This window comes from Chenopodium quinoa, unplaced genomic scaffold (assembly GCF_001683475.1).
Source record: "Chenopodium quinoa cultivar QQ74 unplaced genomic scaffold, ASM168347v1, whole genome shotgun sequence".
In the NCBI taxonomy this organism is placed as follows: Eukaryota; Viridiplantae; Streptophyta; class Magnoliopsida; order Caryophyllales; family Amaranthaceae; genus Chenopodium; species Chenopodium quinoa.
The window spans coordinates 9,098,969-9,115,267 of NW_018745684.1; the positions used below are offsets into that span (position 1 = coordinate 9,098,969).

Sequence of the window (16,299 nt, forward strand, 5' to 3'; positions counted from 1 at the left end):
TTGTATTGTTGCTTGTGTCCTATTGCGGCCACCCCCGCCCTCACCCTTGCCCTTGCCCCTTCCTCTTTTCCGTACAAACACCAAAAGCAGTATGACTACAAAGTAAACGGAGAGTGTACAAGTAGTGTTTTAAAAAAGATGCAGTATGATTTTATTTTTGGAGTGTTTTAAAAATGCATCATATAATTTTATTTCATCCTCTATCAGTCCTCGTATGATTGAGAAGGACAACCAACCGTCCAATTCTTAGTTTATGATGTGTCTTAACAATGGTCAAAATTAGTAGTTAACCTGCTAAAATTAAATTTAGTAGATTGACTTTTTGATAGTTGCAGTCTTGCTGCTAGAGTAGTATAAAAAGCTTAGCTGCAGAAATTAGAAATGCAGGAAAAACCAATCTTTCTTTAAAGTATCACAGTTACAGGAACATCTATGGAGCAGGATTTAGAAGTGAAAATAGTATCAGTGGAAACTATAAAACCATCACTTCCACCATCCTCGCATCCCAAAGCTTTAGTTCTCTCTCTCCTCGATCAAGTCTTCCCTGCTATGCACGTATCCGTCCTGCTTTTCTACTCTCCAGCACCACAAGTCGGAGATGTTGTAAGTGACCTAAAAATGTCACTTAGCCAAACTCTTGACCAATTCTATCCTCTTGCAGGCCGATTTGTAGATGACTCGACCATTTCTTGCAATGACCATGGCATACCCTTTATTGAAACCAAAGTCAATTGCCATCTCTCTGTCTTCATGACCTCACCTCATAAGCTAAAGCTGGTTAACAAATTCCTCCCTACTCGAGAATTGATCCCATTGACCATTCAAGTCAATGTTTTCCTCTGTGGTGGGGTGGTTATTGGGTGTTACATGCTCCACAAACTCTTTGATGGAGCCTCTATAGGAATCTTTCTTAATTATTGGTCTGCCCTAGCTGGTAAGCGGTTTAAGGACCTAGTCCAACCTGATTTTGAAGCCAGGATCGAGGCGTTTCCTCCACTACCTAGTAGGGGAGAACAACTCCTACCTGAAACTCCACCCAGTCAATCGAGTCCAACAACTACAGTGATCAAGAGTTTCTTGTTCAACTCAGCAGCTTTAAGCAAGCTTAGAGGCAAGGCTACAAGTGAGGTAGTTCCTAGACCTACCAAATTTGAGGCTGTGGCAGGGTTTGTTTGGGAGCAAGCATTGGCAGCAGCACGTGATTCAGGTGCACTGGTTGAGCATACAACGTTCTCAATGACTGTAAACATGCGGCCTCGGATGAAGCCACCGCTTCCATGGGAATCAATGGGTAACCTAATTACAAACGCACGAGCACAGGTCGATAAAAGCAGCAGACATAAACTTCAAGAGCTTGTCAAGGAAATCCATTTAGCCTTGTCTAGAACCAACCAGAAAATCACTACTACTTTTCAAGGGGATAATCCACCAGAGGTTATCTGGTCAGCGCGAAAAGCTGAGTTGCAAGGAATATCAGATCATAAGGATGGTGGCATATTCCGGCTTAGCAGCTGGTGCAACCTTGGACTGAATGAACCAGACTTTGGGTTCGGGAAGCCCGTATGGATAGTTCCTACTGATGGGAGAATAATTCCTCCTACAGTTGCTCATTTTATATACCTCACTAATTACAATCACCCTATTAATGGTGAAGGAATTGAAGCATGGTTTTTCTTGGAAGAGAAAGAGATGCAAGTCTTAGAGTCTAATCCACATTTCCTTGCTTTCGCTTCTCCTAACTACTAGTAATCCATGTCTTCATTGCTCTGCCATCTACTAGGTTGCTAGCATTGGTTTAATAATCGAGCTTATGTGTGTTAGTTAAGTGTTGAAAATAAATTTCGATGTTAATCGATCAACAACATTATTTTGTACTCCTGATGTCCCCAAATAATTTTTCAGTATTATTCATTTTTAAAAATGAATATGAAATTTTTATCCAATCCCTATCCACTAACTCTTCCTTCGCACTCTCACCCCACCTAACATAATTATTTAAAAGCAGTGTGTCCAAACCTAATACGGAATAAGAAGATTAATTATATGTGAACTAGTCCTTTGTAGGGAGGGCCGAGGAAGTAGTAATGCAGTGTTTACGTGTCGTTATGTGGTTGTGGATGATTTAGAAAAGTATGGCGCATTTGAAACTTATTTACATTTTTGCATGGAATAAACTTATTTACAAAATTGTTGTCTATATATGCTGGAAAATATGTTTGGGTGACTAATTTTTTAAAGACAAAACCGCTACATCAGATAGTGGTTGAAGTAGCGGTTTTAGGCCTTATTTGGTAAAGAACTTTTTGAAAAGCTTTTAGCTTATTGAAAACTATTAGAGGTTTGACCATTTTAAAAAGCTAATTTTGGTGTTTGGTAAATAACTTATTAAAAGAGTCTTTTGGGGTCAAAAAGCTCTTTAAGAAAAAGCTGATTGTAAGAGTTTTTTGAAATTAGCTTATTGAACAATTAGCTTTTTTAGTATTGATTTCACTGAAACAACTAACAATAAACACTTATTTACTAAACGATTTTACATAATCAACTATTTACAACCAGCTAGTCAAATCATCTAATATGAATAGCTAGTCAAACTAGTTAATATAATTAGCTATGTCAACCAGCTAACAGCTAATTACCAGATAGGGCCTTAGTACTCTCTCTGTGTTTTAATAAGTGTTATATTTTGACCGACACATAGTTTTAGGTAATTTAATTGACTTAAATAAAATAAGAGGTAAGTGAGGTATGTAGTTGGAGTATTAAAAAATTGTAAAAGACCATAGGGGAGTTAATAATTCATTGAAAAGTAATGTATGTGAGAGGAAAGAAATAATAATAAAAAAAAAGTAGTAGTGAGTTTAGACGGGGATCATGAGAGGAGAGAAATATAATATTAAAATGTAGCTTTTTGCTAAAAAAGGAAGTGTAACACTTATTAAAACACGGAGAGAGTATAAAACCGCTATTCAAAGTTGCGGTTTTCCTTAATACTCTCCACAACACACTACTCAATTGAATACATTAAAAAAAAAAAAGAACACGCCATGACAAAACCGCACAACACTCTCCATCTCCGCCAGACCACCACACACCATCATCGAATTTTTTAAAACCCGAAACTGAAAGGACTCGAATTTTTGAACCTATTTATGACGTGTAATCGTTATAAAGCCGAAATCGTTACAAACGAAAAGCGAGAACAACCTAATAGTAACCCAACCCACTTTAAACCGAAAGTGTATACATTAGGCAATAACCCGATAAATTCGAATCGTTCCAATCAGTAACCTATTGTGTTTGAACCACTTCCAACCTATAACCCATTGTGTCCGAATCGTTTACAACAAGCAACTTGTTGATTTTAACCTTATCTATTCCTATCTACAACCTAATTAACTCAATTTGGTTAAGTCCTGACTCTCAATTTTGACCCGACTTGTTCTTACCCGCTACTCAATTTACCCAACTTGTTTGGAACCCATTTCGATTTTGACACAACCCATTTCAACCCACTCGATAAATCCTAGTTATTTAGGATTTAACTCGATTATGACCCAATGTGTTCAATTCCCACCCGTTTTCTGATTAACCAAATTCGATAATGACCCAACCCGACCCGATTTAAGCCATCATGATATGAACCTAAACCCGCTTCAAACTAGTTAAGCCAGTTTACAAATTGACTCAGCTCAACCCAAATAGATTATTATTTGAACCGATATTAATGAACCGACTTGATTTAACTAATTTGTATTGAATCAAAACCCGCTTAAAACCGGTTAAACCCATCCAAACCAACCCAGTTCAAGCCAAATTGATTATGACCCGTACCGATTTCAACCTTAACCGAATAATACCTTACCGATTAGAGCTGCAGTATAACCAAACTGAACTGACCCGATAATTTTCTAAACCTACCCGCAATTCAATTGAACTTGATTTAACCCAACACGTTATTACCTGAAACCGATAAACCCAACCCAAATCCGTATTGTTACTCGAATTGTCACCCAAGAAGAGTAATAGGCCCGTAGCAAGGGCAAGACAGTTGGGGCGGCCGCCCTAGGCCCTAACTTGAGAAGCCCAAATTCACTTAATAGAAGGCCCCAAAAAAATGCCCTAAAGAAAAAAAGCAAGTGTAACGTCATAGAGTACCAAAAGACTATCAAAACCCATTTTTGGTTCATCCTCCCTAATTTTCCGCCCAAAAATTTTACTTTCCAAAGTGAATAATCTAATTCACCCCTTAAAAATTATATTATAATCCCCTTCTTTTGGTAGTTTAATTTTTCAAAAATGTATCTTTTTTCAATTTCAGGTCAAATGATTCAATTGAAGTTGAAAATTTTCAAAAAAGATCATTTCACTGTATAATTTTCAACTGCATTAATCTAATTGCATATATTCCACCTTGCATGTCCTCCATCACTCATCAAATTCTCTTCTTTCCATTAATTTTTGATTAATCGGTATAATTTTTTTTTTACACACATTAATCGGTATAATTGATTCGAATAATTTCATTCACAAATTTTAAAATTGGGGAATAAAGTTACCTTGATTGGTTGGCTTGAACCATTGCCGAAGGTGATGATAGATTGTAAATTGTAAGTTCCTTTTTAATTCATAATTCATATATGTAATTATGTAACTTTATAAAATTTGTTTAATTTTATGATATTTGTTTAATTTCCTGTGAAAAAAAAACCAAATTTTCGATGCTTATTGGTGCAGTGGCTGTAAGGGGAGGGTTTTGTGGGGTACGGTGGTGATTTTGCAGTTAGGGGCTTATACATGAAATTTGATGTTTTTAAAAGAATATTAATCACTTAATCTTATTAAATATGTATTGGGAAAAAATTAAAATAAAATTACATATCCAATTTTTTAATAATATTATTATTTATTTTGTTAATTAGTGCCACAATTTATATCTTTGCCCTGGGTCACCAAAATATCAGAAACGGAGCTGAAAAGTAATACTCCCTCCGTTTCATAAGGTTAGTCCATATGGAATCAATCACATAAAATAAGAAAAGAAGAATATTTGGAATCTAAAATTAAAGTACAAAATAATTCATAATTAGTTTACCTTATTTAAGTTTATTGATTTTTTTTTGGGAAAACATAAATCATAATTGCATAATTCAAGGTACAAATTTCCTTACTTAGAGTTATGTCATCAATCCACAACCAATTAATTTCAAAAAAATTAATTTAAAAATAGAACATATTTAATATGAGTATATCTTTTTGAAACGCCAAAAAAATTATATGAGACTAACATTATGAAACGGAGGGAGTACCAACTTTTTTTTAAGAAGAAAAAGTAATACCAACTTACCAAGTAATGATAATCAAGAAAAAGCAATATCAACTTACCAACTAATAATAATCAACGATTGAATGTTGTGTTCTACGGAGTATTTATATTTAGCCAGCACGCCAAATTGGAATGATGAAAAAAGTCAATAAAACATGTACCACCAATATTATCCTAATTAACTTCAGCAAGAAAAATCAAATTCACATCTACTGTTGCAGGTCATTAGCAAATGGGCATTTTACTGGAAAAAGAAACTATATATGGTGGGAGTTGCCTATTTATTCCTCTTAGAAGAATTGAAAAAAGCTAAGCAAGTAAACTAATACAATCATATCATCTCTTTCTTTTTTGTAGATAAAACTTTAAGGAAACAATCCAAAATTCAATGGAACAAGAGTTTGAAGTAGAAGTAAAAATATTATCAAAGGAAATGGTAAAACCATCATTTCCACCCTCCTCTCACCCAACAACGTTCACCCTTTCCCTCATCGATCAAACTTTCCCTACCATACAAGTCCCGATACTCCTTTTCTTCACTGCCGAGTCCCCAACACCACAAGGCGGAGTAAATATAAGTGGCCTAAAAACATCCCTTAGCCAAACACTCGACCAATTCTTCCCTCTTGCAGGTCGACTCTTAGATGAGTCGACCATTTCTTGCAACCATGAAGGCATACCATTTATTGAAACTAATGTCAATTGTAATCTCTCAGTTGCATTGACGTCACCTCATAAGTTGAAGTTGCTTACCAAGTTTCTCCCTCCCCCGGAGTTACAGTCAATCTCAGAACTTGTCCCTTTAGCTTTTCAGATCAATGTTTTCCTATGTGGAGGGGTTATCATTGGATGCTACATGCTCCATAAAATCCTTGACATAGCTTCCCTAGGAACCTTCCTTAAGTATTGGTCGAACCTCGCTAGTAAGCGTTTAAATGACCTTGTCCAACCCAACTTTGCAGCCACTATCAATGCATTTCCTCCCCTTCCTAAGCCCGAATCCAAATCTTCGCCTATTTCATCTTTGGAACCTCCACCTGTATCAAATAATGTGATTAAAAGTTTCTTATTCGATCCTATTGCCATAAGCAAACTTAAGGCCAAGGCAACAAGCGACCTAATTCCTAAACCTACGGGATTCGAGGCCGTGGCAGGGTTTGTATGGGAGCAAACCTTGGCCACGAGGCTTAATTTGGGAATGCAGGTTGAACATACAGCGTTATCAATTGTTGTGAACATGCGGCCGAGGATGAACCCGCCACTCCCTAAAGAATCCATGGGTAACCCCATCACAATCGCACAAACACAAGTACGTAAACATGTACTAGAGGCTAATAAAAGTAGCAACTCTGAGCTTCAAGAACTTGTTAAAGAAATCCATTCAGCTTTGTCCAATACCTACCAAAAAATAACAAGTATAAATTTTCAAAGGAAAACTGCGGAAGCTGAGTTACAACATTCTATTCAACTTGAGGACGGCATCTTAAGAGTTAGCAGCTGGTGCAAAATGGGTTTGAATGAGGTAGATTTCGGGTTCGGAAAGCCCGTATGGATTGTTCCTACAGATGGAATACAACCCCCTCAATTTAGGAATTTTTTCGTCCTAACTGATTATTGTCATTCTAATAGTGGAGATGGAATTGAAGCATGGTTGGTTTTGGAGGAAAAAGAGATGCAAAATTTAGAGTCCAACCCATATTTTCTTGCCTTTGCTTCTCATAATTAATCATAAAACCCACAAGTTGCTCACTTTTATTTCTTTGTTAAATTGTCATGCTTTTTATGTGTTGTTTGGCCCATTCAATGCTTGGGATATAGTTAGTGTAACTATTAAAAAAAATTAAAATGTGTTATATATGAAACAGAAACAAGCATAAAGTGAATTGTAACACCTTCATTATTTAAACTTCTTTAGTTACATTAGTTGCAAGGTATATCAGATCATAAGGATGGTGGCATGTTCCGGCTTAGCAGCTGGTGCAACCTTGGACTGAATGAGCCAGACTTTGGGTTCGGGAAGCCCGAATGGATTGTTCCTACTGATGGGAGAATAATTCCTCCTACAGTTGCTCATTTTATCTACCTCACTAATTACATTCACCCTAGTAATGGTGAAGGAATTGAAGCATGGTTTTTCTTAGAAGAGAAAGAGGTGCAAGTCTTAGAGTCTAATCCACAGTTCCTTGCTTTCGCCTCTCCCAATTACTAGTAATTCATGTCTCCATTGCTCTGCCATGAGTGCCATCTACTAAAATGCTAGCATTGATTTAATTGAGCTTACGTGTGTTAGTGAAGTAGGTATTAATATAAAGTTTCATAATATCAATTTTTTATTATATATAAATAATAATACTAATTATGGGTATTATTATACATATTTTCTTTTTTAATATTAAAACTAGTGTGTGGCCCGGACGATGCCTCGGGGTTGCTAGTTTGTACTTAGCTTGTTTAGTTTGCTAATCAAGTTCGACTGTTTTCTTAGTATCTTGATAATCATCTTCAAATTTCATGAGTTGAAAAAAGATTTGTATTGAGAACTATATTCAATATATGATATCTTATGATATATGTCAAACATTCAAAAACTATTGACTATTTAATAGGAAATTAAAATTATTATTTTTCATCAATTTGAAAAATATATAATATAGAGTTTTTCAAACTTCAAAATTTAAGTTGTTAAATCGTCTTATGATCATTACATAATGGAAACAAATAGTATAATAAAAACACTAATTATTTATGTAAGTCAACTATTATTTTGTTGGACAGAAAAGAACAATAAATAACTGGCTAAGATAGTAAGACTGGTTGGTATCAAGTTCAAGTCTTGCTATAAGCATTTTTTAGTTGTCAAACCCAATCATTACATAATGGAAACAAATAATATAATAAAACACTAATTACCTTATCTAAGTTAACTATAATTTTGTTGGATAAATAAACATAATAAATAAATGGCTAAGATGGTAAGACATGTAACTTAAGCCTTATTGGTCTCAAGTTCAAGTCTTGCTATAAGTATTTTTTAAATACATATTGCTGACATGTCAAGTTTGTAGGACTTAAAAAAAGTGACACGTGAAACATATTTTTTGGAAATCAATCGAGTAAATCGGTGTAACAAATATTTATTTATTATTATCTATTCTTTTCACTTTAGCTTCTTATAATTTTCCAATTATTATATATAAAAATCTATGGGAAGGTGGACTCCCTCGGGCTTCTAACAGAGTGGTGTGGTCTCCTCCCCCACCCGGGGATATAAAAAATTAATGTAGACGCCTCAACCGAGGATGAGGGGTGGATTGGCTTGAAGGCAGTTGCTCGTGATAGCTCTGGTAAGGTGCTCTTTGCTGTTGTGAGAAGAGTTAAAGCACGCTGGGATCCTCTTGTTGCAGAAGGGAAGGTTGCTCTATTTAGCTTGAAGAAGGCGAAAGATCATGGTTACAATGATGTGATCCTTGAATCTGATTCTGAAGAACTCCCTCACTCTTTCCACTGTTGATAGCATTGCTGAAGATATCATCTTCTCTAGCTCTGTTTTTTCTTCTATTTTTTGTTCCATGTTATGGGAATTTTGTAGCCCACCACTTAGCTAGGTTAGTGCCGTTCGGTTGTGAACAATGTTGGGAAAACCACGCTCCTAGCGAGGTTTTTTCGTATGAACTTGTTGACACTTTTTCTATGCTTTAATAATATGTGCTAACTGGCTTTAAGAAAAAAACATATCATATCAAATTTTATCGTGTCAATTATTTAGAAACCAAGGGAGTATAAAATTCCCCGATTTGACTACCAAAAAAACAAGCGCATGATGCGATGTGCAGTACTCAATTACTCATATTGTCATACACTATATAAAAAAGTAACACCACCAAGCATCAAGTAATAATTAACTATTGAATTCCGTGTTGTATTAAATTTAGCCCTCCCTTGAAAGAAAGAGTTTTCGATCTCCTTCGAAAGAAAAGGGTTTTTTGACTTCCTTCGAAAGACAAGGTTTATCTCCTCTTTTCGGGGGAGAAATTTCTTAGTTTTGAATCCATGATATTAGATTTAATGGATTGTCGTGAAATTATTTCGTTGGTGAAAAAGTTATCAAGTTTTCGAATATAGACAAATGAATCAAAAGGAAAACATCCTCACAGCTACAAAGAATCGTTAGATTGTCACTCCAACAAGGCTGCATTTTCCAGCAATATAAGCGGGAGATGTTTCACAGTGCAAGATCTACTCGACAATCGTAGTTTTTATGAAGGAAAGTTTTATTTGATTCAATATCTTATGTATTTGTTAATGTCGAATCTCTATTGTAGATGTCGTATGACTTTTAATTAATGAAATATTTTTGCTATTCAAAAGAAAGAAAAAAAAAATTAGCTAGCACTCCTCATTGGAATGAATGTATTAAACATGTATCACCAAAAAATCAAATTCACATTAGATGTTGCAGGTCATTAAATAGACCAAATTACCTAAGATATGAATTCATCCTCATTATTACACACACACACACACACACATACACACACATATATATATGGGATCATGTGAGAACACATTCCTTATGTGAGAACACTTTATATGTGAGAATAGTTTATAACCATTGGATCAAACAAGATCCAACGCTCCACATCTACCCCGGTCAAAATAATGGCATTACTGTAAATTATAGATTGTATATAAGAAAAATTAAAAAAAAATTGTCCAACTTTTTCTCTCTCTCTAGATATTGATCTAGGTCTTGCCTTTCTCTCTCTTCTTTCCCCAAAAATTTCTGAACGAACACTGCTTTGATCGTAATGCTGAGATATCTTTGAATTTCGACTTGAATCTACAACTATAGTTAGGTATTTGCTGTTTCAATTAATTTTTCCTTTGATATTTGGCTTCAATTGTTCAAATTTTGGTATTGAATATGGTTTTTGTGATTTTGTTGAAACCCTAGAAATCGCAAATTCTTCATCAAATGGATTCAACCGAAGCTATTGTTACTTATGAACGAATGATGTAAGTATCAATTTATTGATTTTGGGCATTTTACTTTGTTTTTATGTTTTAAATTTTCTCTAAGCTTATTCAATTTTTGCTATTTCTATTCAATTTTTTTAGTTTCTTTGTTCCATTATTTATCTGTTCGAAAATTGCAATTCATTCAGCTTAGTAACAAATTGGGTGATAATGGTTGCTTTTAAGCAGACCTTGTGTTGTGTAAAATTGTTCCTTAGAATCCCCATTAGTTGTTCTTGTGTTGATGGTATTAGGAAATCAGTGTCTACACATTACTAAACCCGGCCTTCGGATTCGCTTTCCATTATTTTTGACGATTAAATCAGTGTTCATCAATTGTGTTTATTTTCTTATTTAGCTTTGCATATTTGATTTATAATTTTTTTTTATTTGCTCATTTGGGCTGTTTTATTGCAGTTTACTGTATGTGTTTTTTTTTTTAAAGATATTGTATGTGTTTATTGAAAGATACTTTATGTGTTTATTGCATTTTGTCAAATGAGCAAATATATTATTAACCTATAGAAATGTATAAGGCATGGATTCCATTATTAATGTCGTGTATGGTTCAGCCACCAACGTTTGCATATTTTTGGAGACACCATATGCATTAAGAATCATAGTGAAAGTGTACAATTGTATACTCATGTTAAGTGCCATATCCATGATATAATGAACCTTATCCAGCTGAAATAATGTAGAGAAAATTGTCCTGACTAGTAACTAGTAAGGGTTGTATGAGCTGTACTAAAGTTTATTGAAATAATCTCTCTTATTTAGTTTCATGTATATGCTTTTTTCAAATTATAGATGATGATTATAAAATTTGCTTTCATTATGTAGGCACATGGGTATCATGAAATGCATAACCCCACAAGCACAAAAACCTTACTGACTGAAGAGTCTGAGCAATGCTGGAAAAACCTCTGTGAAGTTCGCTCTGCTGTTATTTTAAATGTAATTGGGAGGATTGAATTGGCTTTTCTGGATAAAGGTCAGTGGCTCCTGGTAAATTTAGTTAGCAAAAACTGAATTCTTTCTTATCTTTTTTGTTTCGGGGTTTTTTATGTGTCCTGCGGGAGAGTTACAACATCAAGACTGACCTCTGGACACCTGTACCTGCTAAACAATGGAGACTCCTGTGGGTGGGAGTTCCGCCTCCGACGATCAAGTTAGAACGAGTTCGGATGTAAAAAGTGCGGAAAGTAAAGGGGATCAGGCTCCTCTCGGAAGGGGAGTGATCATCCGACTGCCTGAGACAGTCTCAATATCCGAGCCTTAGCTCTCAAGTAGCGCAATTAAAGCTGGAGTTAATACTCATCAAGTAATGAACGCGTGTGTTTAATGATTTCTTAATCGTCCGTTCCCGAGGGGAAACATCTCCCTTTTATAGGGTATTGGAGTACGTGCCCAGTACTAGGTTTCAGAAACCTAGGTATGACTGGGCTTGCCTAGGAATTTGGGCCGTAGGAGGCCATTTTCCTGATTGGCTACCTGTCTGCCACGTGTTGTGGCATGATTGGTCCACCTCGGACCTCTCGCGAGGTGACACGTGGCGGACTCTAGTTGGTCCACGTGGATGACACGTGGCAGAGCTAGAGTGGTCCACGTGGCGCGAGAAAATCCCCTAATCATTTACCCCTCACAGGGGTGACGTGGCTTGCTATGTGGCGCCTGTGACAGATGTCACGCTCTGATTGGCTAACAGTTTTTTACCGTGTTTTTTTTTTTGTACCTTTGAAATTCCCCCCCTATAAATAGGCGACGTCCAAATCATTTGGACATTCCAGAATCTTTTCAGACAAAAACTTTGGACTTTAGCTCTGACATTTTGGACATCTACCGCTTGCTTTTGGATCGCCTGCTCAAACAGCCGCCCGTTTCTCAAGAACTTCAGTCTTCTTTTGTTAAAGGTAACCGCCTGCTTTACTTTGCATTTTCTCTTTGTTTTTCTTTTTTCGAAAATTGTAGCCCAAAAGCACACGGCACGACCTAGGGTAGTGATCAACCGGTCACCGGGGACGGCTAAATCTAGAACTAGGAGTGCCGACTGCCCCATGTTGGACTAGCCTTTGCAAAATGCCCTAAGTCCGACTGTCTATGTGTCTGTGCAGGACACCATGGCTAGAATAAAGAGAACGACCAGGATAACAAATTCAGACGGCTCCTCATATTATGCGCCTATCAGCGAGATCTCGGACGTGCTGCCAGGCGTCCCAAGCACCCCGAGTGATTCTATTTTGGCAGAATCAGGGGAGGAGGTACAGAATGACCCTCCTATTATTGATCTATCCGAGCAGGCGGATGCTTTGCTCGAGAGCTCGAGCAATGACTCTGAGCCCAGCACCTCCAGTCGGTACTCTGACAACTCTGAGGAGAAGCACTCTCGGCTTCATGCGGCGAGAGAAAGTCATTCAGTAGAAAAGGGAGAGGGCTGGGCAGAGCCGGCTGCAACCCAAAGAGACATGTTTGCCCCTTACTATTGCCACGTTTCCAAAGGCAGGCGGAAGGCCATGTTTGAAAAGATTGGTAGTTTTAGGGCTTACCACGTAATGGGTCATGGTTACATTCTTACAGTGTCGGATGCCGAGGATACCGTAGTCTGGCCAGAGGCGGCCAGCTACCGAGACGAGTGTTTTGGCTGCTATGAAGCGACCATTAAGGCTTGCTTGAGATTTCCTTTGCATCCGACTGTAGAGAGGATTTTAGATGGGTACTAGCTGGGAGTCTGGCAACTGGCCCCAAACTCTTGGTTCAATATTTTAGGCTATGTTGCCGGCTGTGAGATGCATGAGGTAGAGCCCAACTTTGAAGCATTCGCTCACATGAACTATCCCAGTCGGACCCCAAAAACAAGCGAGACTGACTGGTTCCAGCTGACTAGCCACAAGGGCTACATGATGACCATGGGGAAAGAGAACAAGTGGAAGGATTAGAGGAACACCTTCTACATAGTCTCCCATTCTGACAAGGTCCAGAAGAAGAAGTTCAATAGGTGGAACAGGGATCCATCTTACCTAACAGGCGGATCTGATCTGCCGCCTGTTCCTCAAAAAGCAAGAGATCCTAGACAGAGGGCTCTTCAAAGTTGATATACAGGCGAACCCCGAGAATGGGGTGATGGAGTTCCTCCCTCAAAATTACATCCCAAAGTATAACTGGTTATACGATGGGACATATCTGGCCGCATGCGGCCTTAGCGGGGAGATGCCGAGAGGTAGTGGACCGCCTGTTAGAGTGTCTTGAAAGACTTGAATAATTCAGTGTAACCATTTAATTCCTCTTTTGCAGATAAAGCTATGGAAAAAATCTCGGCCTCCAAGAAAGCAGTCACTCAGTACAGCGCGACCATTCTGGGCAAGCGGTCCACTGAGGAGTCGCCTGCCAAACAGGCGCCTAGGGTGAGCTACTTTAACTTAGCACAATTTCTTTTTATATCTGTCGCCTGTTTTTGACTCAATGACTTGTGTTGCAGAGCGACATAGCCAGACCTTCCTCCTCTAACCAGCCGGATCCCAAGGTCAAGAAACAGACGACTGGGGATGTGTCGACTCCTGGCAACGCCAGGAGACATGTGGCCGAACGACAAGGAAGGACTCCTCAAAGCGGGGGAAGAACTGCAGCTGCCCCGGGGAGCAGCTGGCCTCTGAGAGAGAAAGAGGCGGCGAGAGGTATAATTTGTTCAAATCTCCCAAGTTTCATCAAGCAGACGACTCCTCTGAAATCAGTCGGCCTGCTTTCTGTTTTTATGCCGCGTATTAATCAGGGTCTACTTTGCAGATTCCCCTCAAGAGCCGAACCTGGTTCAACTCGCCAAGTCCATGCTAAGGGTCATCCCCCTGGAGGAGAGGGAAGCTGTCAAGGGAGTCGGCACCCTTGACTTAGAAACCATCTTGGCTCTTCTTGCTGAGGTATACTTGGTGGAATTTCTTAACATATTGCATATTTAAATTCCTAGCCGCCTGTAACTGACGTCTGTTTTTTAGCCGAGTGCAGTCTATGCTGCGAGTGTCTGGTCTCCGCAAACCCATCAACGAGAAGAACAAAGAGGTAAAAGCTGCGAAGGCCATGGTTGCCTCTGATTCTGATAAAGCTATGTTCCAAATAGCTCAAAACGAGATTCAGACAACTGACATACTGTTTTACCAGGCGTCCGCCACTTTGTAGGTCAAGAAGGACTTAGAGGCGGTCAGGAAGAAGATCTTGGAGCTAGAGAAGTTCTTAAAGGACCTCAAAGCTGAGCTGGCGCCTCTCAAGGAGGCGGACAAGGAGGCCAAGGGACTCCATAACCGGGTGAATAAACTCAAGGGCCGCCTGCAGAATCAAGAGGCTCAGCTCACCCAAAAGCTTAATGAGAAAGCTGGCGAGGAGAAAATGGCCATTGTTCAGGACATGATGGACGACTGCAGTGCCATCATGAAGATGACCTGGCCGGCCCTCTTCCTAGAGTCTGGCTATGAAAAATGGGAGACCCAATTCGCTATCTGTACTGATCAATATAACAAGAAGATCATGGACCAGGCGGATGGTGAGGAAGATGCGGAGGGCGAGGCGTTTGACTCCACTTTCGGGGAGTCGGACCAAGAAGAGGATGACAAGGAGGAGAAGGAGGAGGCGGATGCCGAAGAAGAACAGCCGCAGGAGGAGGTGGATGCCGAAAAAGAACAGCCGCCGGTTGAGGAGCCAAAGGAAGCGGCTGCTGACACTGAACGTCCTCCTCAAACTGCTTGAACTCCCGTTTTCTTATATGGAAACTTTCTTCGGCCCGTGTGCCGCTTGTTTGTATCATTACCTGACCAAGGGGTCGGGGTTTTTTTGACAATTTCTATTTTTAACATTTCTGTCAGTCTCCTGGCCGACTGTTTATTTTAAACATCTGGCCGTTTTTGCCGGTTTCTCCAAATTTTTTTTCTTTTCATGAATTTTGCTAAGTGTATGTAGCTTGCTTCTAGTTTTCATAAATTCTTTATATACCGACTGTTCTTGCCCCTGGCCGGCTGTGCACTTGGTTTTCTAAGGTTGATGGATTGACTTGGAAATCTTTGATACTTTAAAGAGTATGACTGATTTCTAGGTCATCAATCACAATGGTGATTGCCCCAAACCAGGCGGACAGACGACCATTGGACAAACGGCTATACACTCAGCATTATCCGGCTCTCGGCCTCAATATAGTTCTTTATACGAACCACGCTTTGACACTATGTTTTGTACTTAGTTTATATTATTGATTGTAAATAGTCCGTCTGTTTGGTACTTGTACAGAACAGGCGCCAAACTGGATGTTTTTAATCAAAGTAGCAACCGCCTGTTCGTTTTCAGGCGGTAGCTTTGTTTTTGCTACCTAAATAGGAATAGTGGCCGAATGTCGTCTGTTTATTAAAAGGTCAGGCGGCTTCATTCGTACCTTTTAGGTTCCATCCCAAGTTTGCTGGAGTGACTATGAGTTAACCCTTGGGGTTAATCAATCTCTGTCACTTTGATTTGAGTGAATAGAAGAAACATGCGACTTTGGCCGCATGATAACTCTTTATTTGCCAAGTGAAGCTTAGCTATTTACTCAATTTATGCCGATTGTATTGTCCCAAGCAATAACAGGCGGTTTCTGACTTAGATTTTAACTGTCTACCGCGTGTTTGTGTAAGCGGTACGTTTATCTTCGTCTCGTGTTAAACGACTGCGAGGCTGTCTTGGAGACATTCGGTAGGGCCGTTTGTTTGAGATTTATAGAGCAATGTGCCACCCAAATGGGATATGCTCTCTGCGACGAATTCACCCGGATGGATGTCGCCGGACGCCTGCTCATATTTGGGACAGACGTATTAGTTTAATCTTATAAGGATCATCCGGCCTTTGGCCTTAAGGTGATCATCCGGCCTGTGGCCTCATAAGGTTGTTCAGAAAAGAACATAGTTGCTAAGTTGTCTAGACTTTGCATATATACTCATGTGAGAGTAGGT

The 16,299-nt window shown here is 38.7% G+C and overlaps 3 protein-coding genes across 4 annotated transcripts; all 3 read left to right on the forward strand.

Annotated features, from left to right (window-relative positions):
* The first annotated feature begins 134 nt into the window (after positions 1-134).
* Positions 135-7,629, forward strand: LOC110717371 (vinorine synthase-like). Of its 2 annotated transcripts, XM_021896044.1 has the most exons (2): positions 135-1,514; positions 7,301-7,629. In XM_021896044.1, exons 1-2 carry the CDS (start codon positions 433-435, stop codon positions 7,530-7,532), a joined length of 1,314 nt encoding a protein of 437 aa, XP_021751736.1. In that variant the 5' UTR covers positions 135-432; the 3' UTR covers positions 7,533-7,629. The 2 variants fall into 2 exon arrangements, with proteins under 2 accessions (XP_021751736.1, XP_021751735.1); XM_021896043.1 differs by lacking the exon at positions 7,301-7,629 and having other exon boundaries at positions 185-2,230.
* On the forward strand, positions 5,557-7,201 carry LOC110717370 (vinorine synthase-like). Its single transcript, XM_021896042.1, has one exon. It carries the CDS (start codon positions 5,712-5,714, stop codon positions 7,047-7,049), a length of 1,338 nt encoding a protein of 445 aa, XP_021751734.1. The 5' UTR covers positions 5,557-5,711; the 3' UTR covers positions 7,050-7,201.
* A 6,709-nt stretch (positions 7,630-14,338) lies between the features above and the next one.
* On the forward strand, positions 14,339-15,070 carry LOC110718045 (troponin T, skeletal muscle-like). Its single transcript, XM_021896847.1, has 2 exons — positions 14,339-14,389; positions 14,507-15,070. Exons 1-2 carry the CDS (start codon positions 14,339-14,341, stop codon positions 15,068-15,070), a joined length of 615 nt encoding a protein of 204 aa, XP_021752539.1.
* The last annotated feature ends 1,229 nt before the right edge of the window (positions 15,071-16,299 follow it).